The 21,741-nt window shown below is 40.0% G+C and overlaps 2 protein-coding genes across 2 annotated transcripts in view; one reads left to right on the forward strand and one right to left on the reverse strand.

Annotated features, from left to right (window-relative positions):
• Nucleotides 1-21,741, reverse strand: part of WIF1 (WNT inhibitory factor 1) — a 71,772-nt gene that overhangs the window by 13,100 nt on the left and 36,931 nt on the right. Inside the window, exons 3-6 of the mRNA XM_045464858.1 lie at nucleotides 14,491-14,599; nucleotides 4,912-5,052; nucleotides 3,492-3,587; nucleotides 1,983-2,078 (exon numbers count right to left, since the gene is read on the reverse strand). Coding sequence (XP_045320814.1) covers nucleotides 1,983-2,078; nucleotides 3,492-3,587; nucleotides 4,912-5,052; nucleotides 14,491-14,599 — 442 coding nt within the window. The remainder of the gene's footprint in view (nucleotides 1-1,982; nucleotides 2,079-3,491; nucleotides 3,588-4,911; nucleotides 5,053-14,490; nucleotides 14,600-21,741) is intronic.
• Nucleotides 7,165-8,579, forward strand: LOC123591085 (60S ribosomal protein L35a-like). Its single transcript, XM_045464859.1, has one exon. The coding sequence runs from the start codon at nucleotides 7,309-7,311 to the stop codon at nucleotides 7,639-7,641; it is 333 nt and encodes a 110-aa protein (XP_045320815.1). The 5' UTR covers nucleotides 7,165-7,308; the 3' UTR covers nucleotides 7,642-8,579.

Raw genomic sequence — 21,741 nt, forward strand, 5'->3', positions numbered from 1 at the left:
TTGGAATACACATATGTTCCTTCAACAGTGACCATGCAGTGTTTGTGACTCTATAGCATCAGAAAAACACTGCAGTTAATTCTCCATTGTGCAAACTACACCAAGAACAGCCACATCTAAGTAAGCAGGCCTCCCAACTGGTGTCTTTAAACCTGTTCATACAGGAGTGCTTCATCCAGATCTCTGAAGGATTTGCTGTTATTTCCCAATCGTTTTGTGACAAGAGGAATTTAATTTTGAATTAGCAGAGATGCTGAATGCTAAATTTAGACAAATAAAATAGTTTTTTTGTTTTGTTTTGTTTTGTTTTGTTTTTTACTCACTAGCTGTTCTTATCATGTCATCAGCGCTTAATCTTTGTGAATACAAACTTCGACGTAGTGTTAAATCCAATACTCCAGTTTGGGATCGCTTAAAAAGCAGAGATAGTCTCACATGCTCTCTCAATTAGCTTTGGGGCTGGGGGACCAGCCCATTTAATTCCCATTTTAGAGACGGGAAAAGTATGACCCACAGAGAGACCAAGTTATCAGCCGAGACACAGAGGTACTTGTGGAGGAGCAGGGACCCGAAACAGGTAGCCCGAGGGGCAACATGGTACGATAGAAGATGTGAGTTTGGGCCAAGAGACTGAAGCTCTGTAAACCTCGTTTTGCCCATCTGAGAACGAAATAGATAAAATGTTCCACATCTCAGGAAGCTGTTGGGTATAAAGTAAATTATTATTCTGACTCATGCTGAGGGATTCTTCCTTTAGCTTGTGCTTCTTTTGAAAAAATCTGTTTATTTCCATCCTTTTTTTTTAAACGTTCATTTATTTCTGAGAGAGAGAGAGTGAGTGTGAGTGGGGCAGGCTCTGCACGGACCGCACAGAGCCTGATGCGGGGCTTGAGCTCAGGAACCGTGAAATCGTGACCTGAGTGGATGGAAGCTTAACTGGCTGGGCCACCCAGGCTCCCCTGTTCATTTCCATCTTAACTGGTGCCAACTGTATTATCACTCAAGAGACACTTCTCAAAAAGGCACATCCTCTTACTTCATGGCATATATTTATTTTAAAAAATAGCACTCCGCTCATGCAATTAGCCTTTTTGACACCAGGATAATTTCATTACATACACCTTGTATGACATTATTAAATTTTTTTTCCCATAAAATATGTGACCTGGGCAAAACAGACAGGTATCTTGTAAAGTGTATGGATCATTCAATATTTTACAGCCAAGTTTGAACCCACTTTCTGAGAGAAAAACTGGCTATGATGCTGCATCATAGGCAGAGGGAAAACCATCTCTCAGGGATGTCATCTGTGAGCAGGTCCTTAAATTGGGGGTCAGTGGGCTTCTAGGTCAGGAAATGGGGAGCAGGATGTTTCATTTCAGTCTTAGAAGCTCACCCATAGAATTTATTTAGGACATACCAAAACCCCATATGGCAGAGAAAGCTACGTGTTCACAAAATCCACACTCCTCTCCCATAAAGTCGTCCGTGGGAGACAGCTGTCCAGCCAGGGATGACATTTCTCCAGGCTGCATCTGGGACCAGCACTCTGGTAGGACCGTGAGGGCTCATACCTCTCCATGGAATAGATGTGGAAGTTTTGTGGATCACTTCTGGGACAGAGCTTTTTTTTTTTTTTTTTTTTTTTTTTTTAAAGAAGTGCCTACATCAGTCCCCACCTCTGCTCACTGGCTGGTTTCAGAGAGCTCCAGAGCTGTAGGGAGGACCACTGATGTCAGGTACCTAGGCCCCAGAATCACAGCATGGAGAAGGGCTTCCTGCACTGGAGCATTCTGGTAGTGAAAACAAACTTCTGTGTGGAACTACACTAGAATTTGGGGTTAAAGTTGTTACAGAAGCCAACAAAGTGTTACACTCTATTTACAGAGCTATTATGTAGAGTGATAATATATTAAATATATTCCTTTTAACTGCACATTTAGAAAGTAAAAAGAACCTTGTTCTTAAAAAGAAACTGTTACCTTTATCACAATTGACTCCATAGAATCCAGGTGGGCAGATGCAGAACCCAGGAGTGACACAGAGCCCGCCGTTCATACACCGTGGTGTGCAAAGGGCTAATAGAGAGAGAGAGCTCCGATTAAGGTCAAGTGGGGTTTTGAGAAGGGCCATTTTGGAAATATCATTAATACAACAGCTCTACAATTTAGAAATTTTATTTGAGAGAGAGAGAGAGAAAGGGGCAGAGGGAGAGAGAGAATCGTACGCAGGTTCCATGCTCAGCTCAAAGCCCAACAGGAGCTTGACTCGGGGCTCCATCCCATGACCCTGGGATCAAGACCTGAGCTGAAATCAAGAGTCAGACACTGAACAGACTGAGCCACACAGGCGCCCCAACAGCTCTTCATTTTTGATCTTTGTGGTTGATTCTAAAGTCTGTAGAGATACAGCTTTGACATATATATATATATATATATATATATATATATATATATTAATTTGAGAGAGAGAGCACAAGCAGGGGAGAGGGGCAGAGGAAGAGGGGGGGCGGGGAGAGAGACAGAGAGAGAGAGAGAGAGAGAGAGAGAGAATCTTAAGCAGACTCTACATTCAGCATGAAGCCCAATGTGGGACTCCATCCCACCTGGGATCATGACTTGAGCTAAAATCAAGAAGTGGACACTCAACCAACTGAGCCACCCAGGCACCCCACAGGCTTGCTATATTTAACATTATTTATGTGTTGCAAATCAGTTTTTTTAACCAGTTAATAGATGAGAATTTTAGAATTGTGCCATTTCAACGTCTGATTAAAATTTGCCTAGAATCATTACTTTGACTAAGAAGTAGCCTTCTTAAGACTAAATATTTTCCCCTGCCCTCTTTCCTAGATCTTCTAATTCCAAAATATATGCAAACAAGAAAAATTCTTGTGTCTCAAAGATGAAAAAGACTTTGCTTACTCTCACCAAAGAAACCCTTAGTATTTAAGCATCCTGTGGTTAATACAACTTGCTTGTTTAACTCTTTCATATAATAGTAATTTTACTGAGATAGATATATTTACAGTACAAATAATTTTCTTTTTTTTTGGTCTTATAGCAACTTCATAACTCAGGTATGCACTTAATTGTGAATCAAGGTACTTTTTATTACAGTAGACACTGTCAAATCAATCATTATATTAGCTTGTTAAACCCAATTTAAGTGGAGGAGAACTTTCTTAAGATTATGCCAAAGTATATAATAGTGAATTAAAGATGGCGGGGGAGTGGCCACAAAGAATGTAGATACGCTGCTGAGGTTCTCTGCCCCTGTCACCATATATTGGACTTAACAGAAAACCACTCCTAGAAGTACTTTCCATTTGCTCTTGGTGGCTTTTTAAGATTTTACCAATCCTTATGCTACGACCAGAAAAATAATTTCGATTTTTCTGAATGTGTTAAAAAAGCACATGTGGGGCTCTGGTGTGACGCCCATTTCATTAGGAAGCAAGTGGGGGTAGTTGGGTTCTGTCCGTTCTGTACCTTTCTCGCAGTGAGGGCCATAGAATCCATCAGGACACTCACAGATGCGTCTTTCATTACAAAAGCCTCCATTTCGGCACCCTCCTGGGCATTCGGCTTCACCAAAGAGAAACAAGGTTATACCCCTTGAAACCGTGTTGGGGGAATTAACTGCGAGCATGAAGAGGCTACTGCTGATGTTCCCCCCTGTGCACTGATTATCATAATCTACTCAATACTGATAACTTCTACCTCATTCTCTCTGTACCACTTGTCCTTCACTAAATCCTCATCAAAGTAAGATTTTGCTTCTCTCAATCCCACTTACAATAGCGGGGGGCTTATGAAGGAAGGCAAAGCCAGCATTATTCTCCCTTCGTTCCCACCTATCAATCTACTGTACCTTCTTAGATTCACCCTGAAATAAAATGAATGGAATTGCCCACGATATTCACTTTCAGAGGGCAGAATGACCTTTTGGTACATCTTTATTTACTTATGTTTTTAAAGTACGCTTCGCGCCCAGCATGGAGCCCAATGTGGGGCTTGAACTGTCGACTGAGACCAAGACCTGAGCTGAGATTAAGAGTTGGATGCTTAACCGACTAAGCCACCCAGACATCCCTTGGTACATCTTTAGAGTACTGAAAGCCTCTCGAGCTTAAGTTCTGTGCTGGAAAAGCTTGTATCAGGATGGGAAAAAAATCTAGGCCTTCATGCTTAAGTGGGCATCAGGGTGAGGTGCCTATGCCTGGCAGAGATTGCTGGTGTGACGGTGGCACTCTGTGCTCTGGAGAAGTCAGCTGCACCAAGCGTGTGGCAGTTGTGGCAGATAAGAGTTGTATTGCTTTGACAAGCGGTAGTTGCTGGTAATGACTGGTGATCTTGCTTTGAGACTGGGGACTCCCAAAGATTGTGCTGGAAGAGGGGAAGGAGAGAGGTAGAAGAGAGGGCTTTTGAAGGGGTATTGGAGTTCCCAAAATTGTGAGTGGGATCATAGCAGAGAAAGTCTTAGTACTATACTGGACCCCGTGGTTACCAGCCTCCTGCCATTAGTGTGGTTATAATTATACCAAAAAATTATCCTCTTCCTTCCTTCCCTCCCTTTCTTTCTTTTTCTTTTCTCTTTTCTTTTCTTCCTTCCTTCCTTCCTTCCTTCCTTCCTTCCTTCCTTCCTTCCTTTCCTTCCCCTCCCTTTCCTCCTTCCTTCTTTCTTCCCCATCTCTCTCCTTCCTTTCTTTCTTTCTTTCTCTTTCTTTCTTTCTTTCTTTCTTTCTTTCTTTCTTTCTTTCTTTCTTTCTTTTTCTTTCTTTCTTTCTTTCTTTCTTTCTTTCTTTCTTTTTCTTCTTTCTTTCTTTCTTTCTTTCTTTCTTTCTTTCTTTCTTTCCCCATCACACCTGCAAGTTTTATGAGCCTTTTCTTGATGATGATCACTGATTACCTTGTTGACATGTTTTAAAGAAGATAGCATTTTGAGGCGTCTGTAGGATGGTGTTGCCTTCAGAATTCATTACAATCACATTCACTTCAAAAGCTGCCACTCCATCTTGTTTTCCAAGACATGGGAAACCAACCTGAACAACTAAAGAAAAAGCAAGTATAGAGAAACAGTTTATTTAGTTGATTCCAGTTATATAGACATCTTGGTAGGAGAGACAAAGAACAAAGCAAAAGTGTTCATATTTCATTATTTCATATTCTTGTATCTACACCACAGTAGAGACTGTATTTTGATCGTATTAGCATTCTCCAAAGAATTTATACATCATGCCGGGTGGAGAAAGAATGAATAATGCATTAATATGTACCTTACTGATATGGAATTGGGGATATTTTGTTCCCAGTCTGGGCTTGTACTATCTTGAAAAGGAGATTTTCTCTAAAAATTAAAGGTGCAAATAGGCAGCACAGATTGATGCCAGCAAGAAACTTGTGGGCATCTTTACCAGCCTCCATATAATCCAAAAAAGAGCTTTAAAAACAGTATTCCAGAATTTTTAAAATAAAGCCCCATATAGGCACGAGCTTTAGTTTCAAGCTCGGTGTGCTTGAAAGTGACAAAATATATTCTTTGGAAATATCCTACAACGCAGACTAGACTCCAGTTATTGCATTGAGTTAGTGAAGCTAATATTTTCTTAGGCTAATATTAAAATGTGTCCATATCTTGGGATCTAGAAGAGAGTTTGGTGTGATGAAATAATCTCACAAACGTATACCTAATAATTTAGGTTCATAAAAATGAGCCATTTTCTTTTTGGGAGTATAATGATCACTTGGGGTGTATCATGTTGACTTAGCAAATGAGTGGCAGCCAAAGATGATGGTGTACTGAGAGGGCAAGGAGGCCACCAATTGTGGAGTGCCCACAAGTAAGTGGGTGGAAACTGGATCAAGTCATTGGCTAAGAGACTGACTGTGTAAATTTCCAAAATCCACTAGCTTATCATAACATATCCACTGGACAAGAGTGATTTAATTGATCCATTAGACTCTAGTTCTTCCTTATATATAGGAAGAAATATTGCTATAAATATACGTTTGAAATTTTACTTCCTTTTGTTTCCAGATAGCAGCTTATGGTTACTGCCAAGCTTGGGGAAATCATACCAAACCAAGAAAAATCCTTTCCCTGTAGAGTTTTCATAAAACTTTCCCCTAGATGTATAAGAAGACATGAGCTGGAAATTGGCTTGCTCTCCCTTAAGGCACTGCACACAAGCTGGCCATATTATCTTATTAGTGTGCTCAGCACTCAAAAGCCCCTCGTAAGGCTTTGCCACCGTCAGTGTTTATTACTGTGCCTTTCTCAGAATAACATGGATTCCCAGTCCTCTTGAATCTGGAGATCTGACCGTGGCAAACTAATCTGTTAAATGGTAAAAAGGAAACAGGGGCATTTTAATAGACATAAAAAGAGAGAGAAAAGCAAAATTGTGCCTGCAGTTCTAAAGTAAAATTGTCCTCGCGGACAGCCTTGGTTTAAGGAAATCTTATACATGAAAATGCCAATTTACAAAACACAAAAATCCATTGTAGGGATTTCCATTTCAAAAAGAAGCAAAAGAGCTGGCAATTTCTTTCAATTGTTACTCTTCCAATGCATTTTCATTGTGTTCAATTCTAAAATTTCGTTAACCTTTCTCATGAATTTTTTACACGAATCGGTAGGCCAATAATTGCCCTCAGACACAAACAGAAGAAACTGAAAGGATTGTTAAAGATAAAACTTTTAGAATTTTCTCCCCACATGTTATCATCCAAACTATTATTTTCCAGGTGCATCTTTTTCCTGGACCTTTTTCAAGCCTCCACTTTGCAGCCCACTTAATTCTTTAAAAAAGGCGCTTCACTTTTATTTTAACTCTCAGAATCTTGGCATGGAAGAGAAGATCCTTGTAAGTAAATTCATCTTCATTTCTGTTTATCAGCATTGTCAAATTTATTTTTTTAATTGTTTTTAATTAAAAAAATTTTTTTAATGCTTTTATTTTTGAGAGAGAGACAGAGTGCGAGCTGGGGAGGGGCAGAAAGAGGGAGGGAGACACAGAATCCGAAGCAGGCTCCAGGCTCTGAGCTGTCAGCACAGAGCCCGACATGGGGCTCGAACTCGTGAACCACAAGATCATAACCTGGGCCGAAGTTGGACACTCAAGTGACTGAGCCACCCAAGTGACCCATCATTGTCAAATTTCAAAACACACTTTGGATATTAAATATCAAAAATGCCTTATTATATGTATGGAAAGTTCAGTTAAAAATAATTACTTGCTTGCTCTTTCCGCCATCTTGGAACCCGTGGAGGCCTGCTGGGAACAGGACTCCTGAAACGACAAATATGTCTGGAAGGCTGTGGTCCAAAGCCATTTTTGCTGGCTATAAGCGAGGTCTCCGGACCCAGAGGGAGCACACAGCTCTTCTTAAAATTGAAGGCGTTTATGCTCGAGATGAAACTGAATTCTATCTAGGCAAGAGATGTGCTCATGTGTACAAAGCAAAGAACAACACAGTGACTCCTGGTGGCAAACCAAATAAAACCAGAGGAATCCGGGGAAAAGTAACTCATGCTCATGGAAACGGTGGCATGGTTCGTGCCAAATTCCGAAGCAACCTTCCTGCTAAAGCCATTGGCCACAGAATCCGTGTGATGCTGTACCCCTCAAGGATTTGAACTAACTGAAAAGTAAATAAATAGAGGTGTAGATTTGTTCTCTTGTAAAAAAACCAAACTACTTGCTTACACATATTTTCAAATGTGCTAAAAGCAAACCATTTATAAATATGCTTAAATTATGACATATTCACAGGCTCCGGTCATCACGGGGAGGATCTAGAAGGTCTGGAGTGCTCACATAAAAGTGTGCGATCTGCTAACGTGACCTCTGAGTCAATGAAAAGTAAAGAAATATGCAGAGGTTTCCCTGGCCTGTGGTCATCTTAAAACTATGGTTCTGAACAATCCCAGGAAAGAGAACCAAGGATGCAAAATCCCATGGAAGTTCCACAAGGAAAACACAACACAAGTAACTTTCTTTTGAGTCTTCAAGATGAATTTTTCTCTTTAAGTGGTTAATTGCAAATTTGAGTCAAGATACAGTTTATCCATTTAACAAATATTGAGCGTTTACTAACGTGCCAGCCACTATTCCAAGCACTGGGGATACTTCAGAGAACAGGACAAATAAAACCTCCTCCCTTTTGTGACATTTACGCTTCAGGGACGTGGTCTGAAGACAATTGGTGAGAGTAACATTTTAATCACCTAAAAATCCAGAAAAAGAAACACTAAAGATTTAAAGCCAGAGACTTAAATTGGAATTGAAAGTAGTTTCAGTGTTTGTTTTGGGTCTGCAACTACTGGATTCTTTGGGTATTGACCTTTATCATCTAATTTCAATTTGCCTGTATTTTAACTTCACAACAGATGCATAAATGTCTTCTGCATAAATATTGCTGAATGCTTAAAATAAGGATCTGAGAGAGAACTGCACTTGCTATGACCGAATGATTTAGGGTGGGCTTAAGTCCTTTGGGCCTCAATTTCCTTATTTGGCAGTAAGACTAATATGATTTTTTTTTATAATTTTTTTTTCGTTTATTTATTTTTGGGACAGAGAGAGACAGAGCATGAACGGGGGAGGGGCAGAGAGAGAGGGAGACACAGAATCGGAAACAGGCTCCAGGCTCTGAGCCATCAGCCCAGAGCCCGACGCGGGGCTCGAACTCACGGACCGTGAGATCGTGACCTGGCTGAAGTCGGACGCTTAACCGACTGCGCCACCCAGGCGCCCCAAATTTTTTAACATTTATTCATTTTTGAGAGACAGAGTGTGAGTAGGGGAGGGGCAGAGACAGTAAGAGAACTGTATCTTATTTGTTTTTGTAAATTCAGCACTTGGCATACTGTCTGTCACAGGCTAGGCACTGACAGACACAAAGACCTTGTGGGAGACACATCCATATACCGTATACACACAGGCACACACTTCCACATAAATAGAACTTCACCACAGACAGTGGGAGACACGGAGAATAAGACATTAACGGCGTGCATGCAGAAAAACACACACACAAAAAAAGAGATCTCGAAGGCAGAAAAAGCAGACTCTACATCCAAAGAATAATGGAAATGTAAAAGTTACGTTGTGTTTTTGCAACAACAAGCATAGGAGTAGAAAGCTACTTTTACCAAAAGCTAGATGAGATTCGTCCAGATGTGAATTTCAGCACATCTGTATAATGAAACCGTGGTAAATTAAAACAACTCAGAACAACTAAAGCAGATTGAACATAACTCACGTGGCATCCAAGTACACCCTTGATGTGCAACTGACTGATTGCACGTAAACTAACTCTCACACAGAAGTAAACAGCAAACGCATTCTGATTGCATGCTTCTCCCACCCTCAGATGAGTATGGCGCTCACAGGCCCTCAGCCTCCGGTCAGTCAGGGGAGCCGCTGCCCATACAAGGGAAGAGACGAGAGAGGGCGAGAGCTTATCCTCAGCGCCACACGACCACAGACTGATACGCGACCACACAAACAGTCATCAGTGTGGGCCAAGCTGTGCTGACAGCCATTCATCCTCTCACCAAATACTGAGCACCTTCCCTGGCTTCACGTTCTGCTAAAGACTGGGGTCACTAAGAAGATGGTCCCTCCTGCATTAGCACTTACTCCAAAATGTCTAGACATGGAATTCCTGGAAGTCTTGGTTGAGAAACAGGCCTGCTCTGTTGGTTTCATGGTATGACAGAAACAGTTTTCAAAGAGGCAGAGCCTTGGCTTCATGGAAACTGTTTTTGGTTATCCAATTTTACTGAACCAGCCTGCAGTTTGTATTTCCTGTTTTTGTTTTCTTCAGATGCCAGAAGGCAGGCACTTCGTAACTGTTAAAGATCAAGAGTTTTCTTTTCCATGCAATGTTCAGGCATAGAGGAGTCTGGGGGATAAAAGAACAACTTAGCAGCTTGAGGGTATAAAATAGACCAGTAGAATAATGAATACTACCTGGATGTTTAGGAGCAAAGACATACTGATCTGGTTACTTTTTAATAATTCAAGGTGCCCTTACTGCTCCTACTGTGGGGACTGAGCTAATAAGGCTAATGAATAACTGCCCTTCAATGGGCTAAAATTCCCATAAACTTAGTGCACCTGCATTTCTGCAAACAAATCCTACATCTGCCTTTAAAACCTTATGTATGTGGGGGTGGGGTTGTATATGCGGTGTAGCCGCGTTTATATGTGTGTGTGTGTGTGTGTGTGTGTGCATGCGCGTGAGTCACAAGTCACCTCGCATAAGTCGCCTCGTCCCAGAAAAAGGTTTATTCTTTTTCGTCCCACCTTTTCCAAAGCATCATTCACTTTCCCCCCTAAATTTTATTATTTATAAGGATTCTAGATTATTAGAAATTAAAGTTTTACCTAAGCGTGGAGTATTAAAATATTCCCACATCATATATTCAAATTGTGGTTGTTTCAATATCCTAAGAAGTAGAAATTTAGTAAGCTTTTTTTTTTTCCTAGACACTATAATGAACAAAACTGGGAAGAATTAGGATACAAGCATGAAATTGGAAATCCAGAGACAGAAGATTTATTGGATGTTGCGCAGGTGTAACTGTAATTCATGAATACGTTCTGAGTGCTCTACAAATGAGCCTGTATTCTTCTGATAATCAGGAAACAACAAAGGAAAAATGTTTAAATATAAAATGGCATTTGAGAGATATATTATGTATTTGTTTCATTCGTGAGTGCTTCTAAAAAGAAAGACTAAAACCTATGATCAAGAAAATTGTATACAAAAAAAATTATCATTGACTAGAAAGAAACAGCAGGAGATGTGGCACGAGGCTGAGTAATGGTCATACTCGAAGAACGCCCTTGTCTCTGTGCAGTAATATGCGACAGCAGTAGCGATGTCATCTGCCTGGAATAGGGATATTCATGTATCTGGAATGGGATAGCCTTATCCTTGGGGCTACAAATCTCAGGTGAGTTTATCTCCAGAATCCAAGTCCTCGTTCCTTCACAGGAGATTCCTAGAACTCCAAACCCATCTAGATTGGAGGTAAATACTCTGGGAGGACTGCTGGTTATACCAACAGCACCGGGATGACCCAAGAGAAACTCAGATTCACACTCTTGCTGTCTCCACCCACCTTGGTACCTATGGCAGGAAATTGGAAAAAACTCTGCTTATTTAGTCCCCAACTCTTCCAATGCTGGGATGTGATCCTAGAGATCCACTGGAGGTAGTTGATAACCGCAACCTGAAGATGGACTTTATAAGGGTATCCGATTCCCTAATTATTGCATAGATTTATATTAGCCCTTAATGAGATTTTTATTTGATATCAAAGATAATCTAACTTTCCTCTAGAAAAATAAGACTATTTTTTTAAAGGACAGGGTTATGATATCAGGTATTTAAAAATATTATAAAACTAAAAATATGACAATATTGGAACAAATAGTAAGCTCTAAAACTTAATGTACAGAAGACCATAATGTGAAATAAAAAGCAGATCTTGAAACAATTCATCCTATCGCACTGGAAAAGCTGGTTACTCAGGAAAATAATTCAGGTTAGAGCCTCTTACTCCTACCGAAACAAATTTTTTTTTTTTTAATCTTTAACGTTTATTTATTTTTGAGACAGAGAGAGACAGAGCATGAACAGGGGAGGGGCAGAGAGAGAGGGAGACAGAATCTGAAACAGGCTCCAGGCTCTGAGCTGTCAGCACAGAGCCCGACGCGGGGCTCGAACTCACGGACCGGACCGTGAGATCATGACCTGAGCCGAAGTCGGACGCTTAACCGACCAAGCCACCCAGGCGCCCCACAAATTTTGATAAAATAATAGAAGCATGTGTAAATTGATGTGGGAAACAAAGGCAGAAGGAAATGGCAGGTAGAACTAAATTTCCTTATAGACTGCAACCCATTGACAAATACTTGAGGCAGGCAGAGTAAAATGTTTCTCCAGGAACTCCCTACTGTCTTAATGTTAATGTTTTGCTCCAGGGAAAACCACCTCAGCTTGACAATAGCAAGGCCTCCACTGTCTCAGGAGTCTTCTTTAGCATATGAAAATCTCACTGGAAACTTCCCCCTGGACTTTACCTCCCCCAACCCCGTAGTATATTACCAGTCTTTCCTCATGTCCCCAGGGCTGCTCTTCCTGCCCACGGGTCCTGTCCCCATGCTTCAGTAAAATCACCTTAAAAATTTTTTTTTAATGTTTATTTATTTTTTGAGAGACAGAGACAGAGCATGAGCTGGGGAGGGGACAGAGAGAGAGGGGGAGTCATAGATTCCGAAGCAGGCTCCAAGCTGTCAGTACAGAGTCCAACGCGAGGCTCGAACTCATGAACAATGAGATCATGACCTGAGCCAAAGTCGGACGCCTAACCGACTGAGCCACCCAGGCACCCCAGCATCACTTTTTTTTGCACCAAAGACATCTTCAGGAATTCTCTTTGGCCACTGGCTCCGGACCCCGCAAACCCCACTATCACCCCCCAAAAACCTCATCATAAATTACCACTTACCAGCTCTCTGGAATAAGAGTTACCTTCCAAGCATAAAAGTAATAGGAAAAAGTGACAAAGAATAGTTTTGACCACATAGGATTTTAAAGACTCTGCATATCGCCACCTTAAAAAAACTAAATAATAAATTGAAAAATATGCCATAAAGTATAAATAGTTAAAATACAGTGAGCTTTGAAAATAAAGAGCACTATTATTTCAAATATAAAAATGAGCATAGTACACAGACATTTTACATTGCCTAATAGAGGCAGGAAAATGTCTTCTGCCTCTATTGAAATTAAAAAAACAAATGAAAAGAACACCAAGAAAATGCTTTTCATTTTTTAAGTCAGCAAAATAGTTGATGTGATTAATAACCCATACTGTTGAAGTTACAATGAGCCAGGCACTCTCCCACACTGCCAGCCGGGGCAAAGGGGCACAGCCTGTGTGGAAAGTAATGTGGTATTTTGGCAATTTGTTCTAAAAGCCTTTTAAAATGCTCATAGTTCATGTCCTTTGACATAAGAATGGTACTTCTAAGAATTTATTTTAACAAAATAATGAGATAAGCTCTAAGATTTTGGTATACACATTAGTCCAATAAGTATTTTCTGAATGCCTGTTCTGTGCTCGGCCGTGTGTTGGCAGTCATGGGGGATAAGACGAGCAGGTTTTCTGCTCAGTGACCATCTAGTACTTTGTAAAGGATATTTATTGTGATATTTCTAGTATGAAAACCCTGAAAACAATCTAAGTAACACACAATAAGGGAATGAGTAAACCAATTATGGGGATGTTCATAAAATGGATAACAAGGGCATTAAAAACAACTTTTGGAAAAACCTAAATGACATGGGAAAATGCTTATGTTAAAATGTTAATAGTAAGAAAAAAAAAGTGCAAAACCAAATATGTAATATTATCCCAATCATGGGAAAATATATGTTCATAAACTAGAAGGAAATGAACATGTGTTTGAACACGTTAACAAAAGTGATCTCTGTACTTTTCTAAAAGTCTTAGAAGACCTGGGCTATAGTCTCAGCTCCATTGCTTATTACTCATATATGACTTTGGGAAAGTCAGTGAAGGCTCTGATAGGGAAAAAATCATGTATAAGATGGCCGACAGGGCTGATAGGGGAATTCCAGACCCCGCTCAAAGACTCCCCTTCCAGGTTCTTCTTCCTGCCTTGCTTGCCTTGCATGCCAAATTACTATTGTGGAAGTAAATGACTATAAATTGTCCTCCACGCTTATGCTGGGGACTCAGACCTCAGGAGAGTGATTTCCTCTGAGCCCACCAGTGTGAAATAAACCTCCTGCCTTCCAAGATCTCCGAGTGCTTGGTTCTTCCGCTAGGTGATCCAGACCAGGTTCCGTAACAACTCATAGGCCTGAATTTTCTAATTTGTAGAATGGAACATTAATTCTGGCCTTGACTCCTTCCCAGAATTCAAATTAGATAATGTATGAAGTGCTATTTTGCAAGCTGAAAGCTCTAAACAAATAACCCATGCTATATTTTCTTAGCAGGGAAGGGTGATTAGCTCTCAAATATTAACCCCTTTCTTCCATTTTTCCATGTCTTTTGTCTCCTTCAAATTTCTATTTAATACAATGCTCATTTTGAGGATGTTTCTCTTGATTGGATTCCATCTGCCCCAAGTCACTTTTTTTTTTTTCATACTTATTGGCCAGATATATCTCATATGGTGACTTTCTTTAATCTGTGGTCACTTACCAACTGGGGCTATGTAGAGTCTTTAGGAAATCATAAAACTGCCAGTTAGTCACTCCTGTCCTAATGTTTTGCCTAAAGGAGACATGCCGAGCTGCCCTAAAATCAACAGATCTCTTCAGGAAAACATTCCACAATTCATTCCTCTGATGGGCGACTTCTGCATCTTAAATATTATTCCCATTCCCATTACATTTTAAATGTAAACCTTCCTCCGAGGCAAAGACCACCCACCTGATGCCTTGTGAGGCACTGTTCCCAGCAGAGGGACATTGACAGTTGGGTCTGCCATGATGCCTTTATCCAGGGAGCGTAAGGACAGGAATTCATAGAAGTACTCTGCCTACAACAAAAGGCAATGACAATCAGTACCATGGGAACCACGGAGCTTGAGAAGGCATTTCTTCACTGGTCATTCCTTTGAAGGGAAAGTGACATTTTTCACTATAGGAACTCTGGTGGGGCACATGACATCCAAAAAATTGTGTAGGCAAAACTCGTCCTTCTGGATTTTAGAACTCTAGGAATTAGACTCTGGAGAGAAGTGATGCTTTAAAAACATTAATGACATCTATCCAAAATATCCACAACGCAGCCTTTTCGCTTAATATTACTTAGTAGCTGTCTTTTAAAAAGATTGAGAAAAACATGCTCTTGAGGAAACAAGTCGTGTCAAAACAATTAAGCAACTGTTAGTCCTTACACAATCAATCCACTTCGGCTTCTGGGGTCATTCTTTAAGTCTTTTGGTCAGAATTTGGAAAGCTGTAAGATCTAAGGGAAAATGAAAGCAGTAACTTACTGGCAAAAGAAGATATTAAAGTCCAAAATTTAATGATTTTGCTGTTGAGATTTATTTTTCAGTGCCATTCCCTTTGGCAGGATTACATTTAATGTCTCAATTTAATTATGGAGAGAAAAGCCTAAAAGTGCAAAAGCCACTGCCGCAATACGGCAACGAGTGATAAAATTTTACATTCTAAACATTTAAATTTTCCCTCTAAGTCTAGTAGAGAAGAATAATTCCTCCTACTTGAATATCCATGAAACACTGAAACCAGCAAAGTCTGATCTCACTGGAGAGCTTTGATGCTTAACTGATTCTCAACTGGGTTATTCAAAAGATTTGTGATAGAAACAACGTGTTCTTGCTTGGGATTAAGGAAAAATCAATAAATAGTGTAGATGCCAAAATGAGAGGCAAGCTGAGTTGTTCTGCAGTTATCTGTAGAGATATACAGAATTTGGATGGGTTCATTAACTAAATTATTAATTACATGAATATGGGTTACAAAGAACTTTAAAAAAGAATATGGCCTTTCTTTATATTCAGTATAAAATTTATTTCCCAGTATGGAGGGTATTAAGAGATACCTGCTAGACATTCACACAATTTTTTGTCCTAAGTCATAGAATCAATGTATTAGGTGTTAAGGACTTTGTAGGAGGATGATAATGCAAAGGGGTGATCTCAGCTGCTATGGGGACGTTGGCTATGCTTGCAGCGTGTTGGAAAACACCTCCTGGTTTCACTGGACCAAAAGAAGCACCTTAGTTGACTAAATTCCCACTGTGGCCCCTTCTTTGGGTTGCGGCCGTGTTCCAGAAGACCACCATGAAGAGTCCTTGGTAACAAACTTCCATGAATTAATTTTATGAAATTCATTCACCAGGAGGGCCCTGAGGATAGAGTCAATTCCTACCCTGATGGAGGAAAGGCAGAGGACTGCAAGTCTGATGAAGGAAAGAAGTGTCATCAGGAAAGGTAAGTCAGTTTGGAATGAATTCCTTTGAAAAAGAGAACGTTATTTCCGACCTTGTGGTAAACCGACAACTCTTAAAAGTGGGCTACTTCGCAGATAGTGTTTCATGAATCCAGGTGTCTTAAAATTCTTTTTTTTCGACATTTTATTTATTTTTGGGACAGAGAGAGACAGAGCATGAACGGGGGAGGGGCGGAGAGAGAGGGAGACACAGAATCGGAAACAGGCTCCAGGCTCTGAGCCATCAGCCCAGAGCCCGACGCGGGGCTCGAACTCACGCACCGCGAGACCGTGACCTGGTTGAAGTCGGACGCTTAACCGACTGCGCCACCCAGGCGCCGCTGAATCCAGGTGTCTTAAATGGCTCTGCCAGCTGCACCTCCCTCTACACTTTACTGGATAATGTTTATCACTTGACATTTGGTTCTAAAATATATTTTACTTGGCATTGTGAAAGGATTTAGTGATACATGCCCTTGTAATTCATAACTGTGGTTTATTTGCTTTATTAAGTACAGTAATAACAACAACGATAACATAACAAACGCCTGCGTAATGCACATGACGTCCCAACGTGTAACACTTGTAGTAACAGTACATATAATGATGGAAAAGAGCTGAGTGGACAGAACACGAACATGCTGAAAATGAAACATTTCAGTGGCTGAAATACCACTGGTTGAAATACCATTCAACAGGTCGTCATTTGCTGCTCATAATTCTATCTTTGAGCTCCATCACTTTATAAATGAAATCTACCTCTATATGGGTGATATACTTTAAAAGAGAATTAATAAAAATATAATTAAAACTAAGTTAATTTTTTTGTGTGTTACTAAGAAAAAGGATGAAAGACTAGCCATCAATATGAAAACAATGATTGTGTATGATTGATGCTAACTGATTTTTTTCCTTTTCCCTCTTTTCCAAATTTTCTACATGGGGTTCCTTGCCTTTTATAGTGAAATAAACCCATTTATTTAAAAACCAAACATTTATTATGTATCCTGCTTTCAGTTCTGTGTGGATGATGATAATCATTGGCTCCGTTTGAATAATTCTCTGATCACAGATGAAATACTCTTTTTTTGGACTTCTATGTAGGCTGTGCTCATGTAACAATTGGATTTAAATCTCTTGCTTGCGTACTTGCTTTAAGAAAACAACATTTACTAAGAACGTAGCTTTTGAACATGTCTTTCAAAGACTTTTGATGATGTTCAAAGAATGTGGAACTGAGAGTTTTACTCAGGGTCCAGAAACAATTCCATAGAGCCACTGGGTCTCCTGTTGTTGCTTTTGAGTTTGGCCACGTTAAGTAGGCTGGCTAATTAGTTTGTAATTCGCATTGGCATGACTGCTCAATATGATGTTTAATGGATTTGTCTGGACAGCCAACATTCTCATTCTTATCAATAATGAATTTCACACTAGAGGCTGTAGGGTGTCCCTTTGATTTCTCTGAGAATCAGTGAGTATCAGTTTTTCTACTGCAAATCTAAGACTATATCATAGGGCAGGAATTGGTCAAAACAGTTTCTTGCTTGGATTTTTATTGGCAATAGGCAGTTTTCTAGAGAAAGCTTTTTTTTTTGTTCGTCTTTCTTTCTGAAGATGATAAGGATGCTATAATTTCTGAAATATATAATTTCCTTCATACTTGGTATATATTTTTTAAAGGGGCTTGCCTATCTACTGTTTTCATTGCCTTCTTAAAAATCCTAATGTGGAAACTACTTAGAAATTGACCAACCTGGGGGGTCTGGTGGCTCTGTCGGTTAAGCATCCGACTTTGGCTGGGGTCGTGATCTCACGGTTCAGGGGTTCAAGCCCCACGTCAAGCTCTGTGCTGACAACTCAGAGCCTAGAGTCTGCTTTGGATTCGGTGTCTCCCTCTCTCTCTGCTCCTCCCCCACTCATGCTCCAGCTCTCTCTCAAAAACAAATAAACATTAACCAAAAAAAAGCTGCAGTTGCACAATAAAAAAAGGAAGAAAGAAATTGACTAACGCTTTGTCTCTGATCTTGACACTGACTTCTTTCAAAGCTTCACTTTGTCATTATAAACGGATCTACCCAAACCACGAGTACCATATAAATATTTCTACAAATAGATTATCATCACCGTGTGGTAGAGATGACATATATTCCTCATTTAACTTAAGTATTAACTTAAATAGCTAAAATATTTCCCTCAAAGTTAAAATGGCTGATGAAATAAGCGATAGATTTATAATGTCATATTTTCAGTTCTAGACAGGACTTTCTGTTTTTACTTTATTTATAATATAATAAACAGTCTTGGTCCCAAACCTCTCCACTGGAAAAACTTATTTGGGGGCAAATAAAACTTACATCTAGGCCAAAGAACAGCGAGCTCGCTTTAAAGTTTGGGAACAAGTTTCAGAGATTTTAGATTTATTACTTAGATAAAAGGAACTCAGAGCATGAACTCTAATAGGGAGGTGGCATATTGGAGAGCATGAAACCTCTATTAGGGAAAAGAACATTTTGTTTTATTAAATGACACTAATGGAAACTCAGGTAGAGGTAAGTAGGTTGCTTATTTGAGAAACACATGAAAAGATCGCCTTGTACTCAAACAAAGAATGGGCCTATTCAGGAGAATAATTCACTTCTAAATTAAGTTGCTGAAAAATCTTGCTGGCCTGGCTTGCCATGCAGTAAATTTTCTTTTCATGGAGAAGTATAAAAGACACCCAAATATTATCAAGAGAGGAGTTGAGTGTTGGAGCAAGTTAACTTGCTTCCAAGCAACTTGGCTGACTATTAAGGTTGTTCCTTCCAGAAGGGATGAAGACATCATTTAAGCGGCAAAATGGAATAAACTCAGAAGGCCCTTCACGCTGGCACTCTTTCTTGGGTGGACTCAGAGAGAGGAAGCAGAGAACTACATTGGGAGGAACAGGGAGAATCCAGGATTTATCATCTTTGAAGTTATGGGTTTGTGGTGCATACTTAATCTAATAAGCACAATAATTACAGGAACCTCTGAGTTAAGAATCAAAGGTTTTTCATAAAACCATGGCTCTCAAACCTCTTTTGACTTCGTGTATCATGATGCTAACCTAAGTGTTCATGAGAGAACACTAAAGCAATAGTGGGATCAGGGTTGTCCTAAAAAAAAATCTCAGGCGATTTGTAGATACAAAGCATATAGATGTCGTAAAGTTTGAAATCTACAAATAATTTTTATTGAGTGATTACTACACTCCAGTCACTGTTCATTGAATTCTCACAAGAACCTGGTGTTATTATAGCATGCATGTTTGTTCAGGTTAGCCAGGCATTCAGTGTGAGAATTACTAGGAGGATTTGAAATAGTTCCTACACTGTATGTGAAGGGCAGGAAGAAATCTACTAAAGTAAGCATGAAAGGAAAATAGTTCAACGTTAAAGTCCCAAACAAAATGAATAAACACGCCCAATGCTTAAAATAATCTGACGCCTGAATGTCTAGACCAAAAATTGCCAGATCTCACATTCTTCCTGGGCATTCCTCTTGTCACCTCCCTGCAAAATTTCATCCTTCAAACTCACAACTCATTATCTTTGGATGCTGTGACACTCTGTGGATTCTTCTCCCGTGTCTTGATTTTCCTGCATTTCCTTATTAACTCTTCTCCTCTCAGCTCCTGACTGTAAAAATCGCTAAGACTCAGGCCTCCGCTCTTCTCTCTTTATATTCTATCATAAAACTCATGCACATTCACAAGTTGAACTATTTCCTTTTGGGCAATGATGCTCAGTGTGAACCATTCACACTGCCTCATGGCCATGCTTGTGTGCATGGAGCTTAAGTCATTTATCTTCCCAAACCAGCTTCCTGACTCGATGTCTTTGTATCTGTCAACAGTATTATCATTTTTCCAATAACAAAAGTACTGAACCTCTGAGTCATTGTTTCTTGTCTCTACCTCATCTCCCAATAGCCAGACACCAAAGTCTTGTCCTTTGTCCTTGTATAATCTTTTGATTCTGTCCCTGCCTCTCACTCCTACTGCTTCCTCCTTAACCCAGCCTTTGTTTACTCATGTTGGCATTATTAGAACATTTTCTGAAGTATCTTTCTTGCTTCCCTCTTTAAAACCTCTGCTATGGGGCGCCTGGGTGGCTCAGTCGGTTGAGCGTCCGACTTCAGCTCAGGTCATGATCTCGCGGTCCGTGAGTTCGAGCCCCGCGTCGGGCTCTGGGCTGATGGATCGGAGCCTGGAGCCTGCTTCTGATTCTGTGTCTCCCTCTCTCTCTGCCCCTCCCCCACTCATGCTGTGTCTCTCTCTGTCTCAAAAATAAATAAACGTTAAAAAAAATTTTTTTAAAACCTCTGCTATAACATAAGCCAATATATCTAGTGGAAACATCAGTTTTGCCGTATCACAATGCTTTCCTGTCACCCCTTATCTCTGGGATAGGGCCCTCAGCCTGTCAAGTGTCCTTCAAAATCTGGCTCCAAATTTCCTTTATTTTGGACTACTCCCCAACAGAGGTCCTCTTCTGAGGCTCAAATGATGTGCTCTAAACATTACCAAAGCCATACTTCTATTCCAGTGTTTTCGCCTGCACTGACTGGTAATAGGACCCAAACTAGCATAGCCCTTAAACATACACTGTCCTGTGTCATTGTTAAACTTTTCCCACGTGGAGATCATGGATGTTCATGTACAGTTTGGATTCTTTGTGGTTAAGGATGGGATTCTATCTTTCCCCCAACACTACTACAGATTCACTCAGCCTTGGGCACACCAGGTATTTAATGAATATTTGCTGAATGAATGAATGACCTACTGAGAAGCATCCAGATGTGTAAGCCCAGTGCATTCCAGAGCACACTGCTTTGGTGAAGGGGCATGAGCCTCTGATTTTACTGACAGGAATCAGCTTTTCTGTTTCAGTAATTGCTAAATTACTTTTATGGGTCAAAAGATTCCCTTTTACTTGGCTGTGTGGTCAGTCGCTGCAGCATATGTAGAGAATAGAGAACATGTTTGAAAAAAAGAGCAATCAAACAAACATTGCCATTTGATATCCAACCAATCTCTGTGTAATTTGTAACTGTTTTATGCTTGTTTAGGGACAAAACCTTGGCAATGAGGCTCCCAGAATAAATATAGGCAGATAGTGTAGACAAGGTCCAGTTATGACACATGATGTTGTCCAATGCTCTTCTGGTTCATGTTTCCAGAAGAGACCGGATCTCTTCTATAAGTTACATATATATCATTTTAATTATATGTAATTCACATAATTTTAAGTTTATACATTTTGTAAGATTGTATAAATTTATATAAATTTTGCCTTGTCTAATTACAATATGCAATTACAATGTCACTGAGAAAGTGTGAAATGTCAACAAAGACTTTTTTCCTGAAGTCTTTTGAAACTGGCTCTAAGAAAAACTTGTTTCAAAACCAAAAGAAAAAGCTCCTCCCCATGCAGAGTAGTTATTTAATTATCTCACTGGTCTTGGCTTAATTGATAACGAAATGAACATTGCTTAGAGAATTTCAATCAGCCTAGTTCTTCTGTTCCAGTAATCATTTTTATATACACTGCCATCGACCACAGTTAGTGAGCTGGGTTGAGGGAGTAAAGCTATTGGAATATAATGGCAATATTCAAACTTAAAGTCCAAGTAAACACATCCGGGACCATGAAAGTTTTGTAAACTAAAACTGGCAGGAGATCACAGGGTTTGGCTTCAC

Source organism: Leopardus geoffroyi, chromosome B4 (genome assembly GCF_018350155.1).
Source record: "Leopardus geoffroyi isolate Oge1 chromosome B4, O.geoffroyi_Oge1_pat1.0, whole genome shotgun sequence".
NCBI classification, from domain to species: domain Eukaryota; kingdom Metazoa; phylum Chordata; class Mammalia; order Carnivora; family Felidae; genus Leopardus; species Leopardus geoffroyi.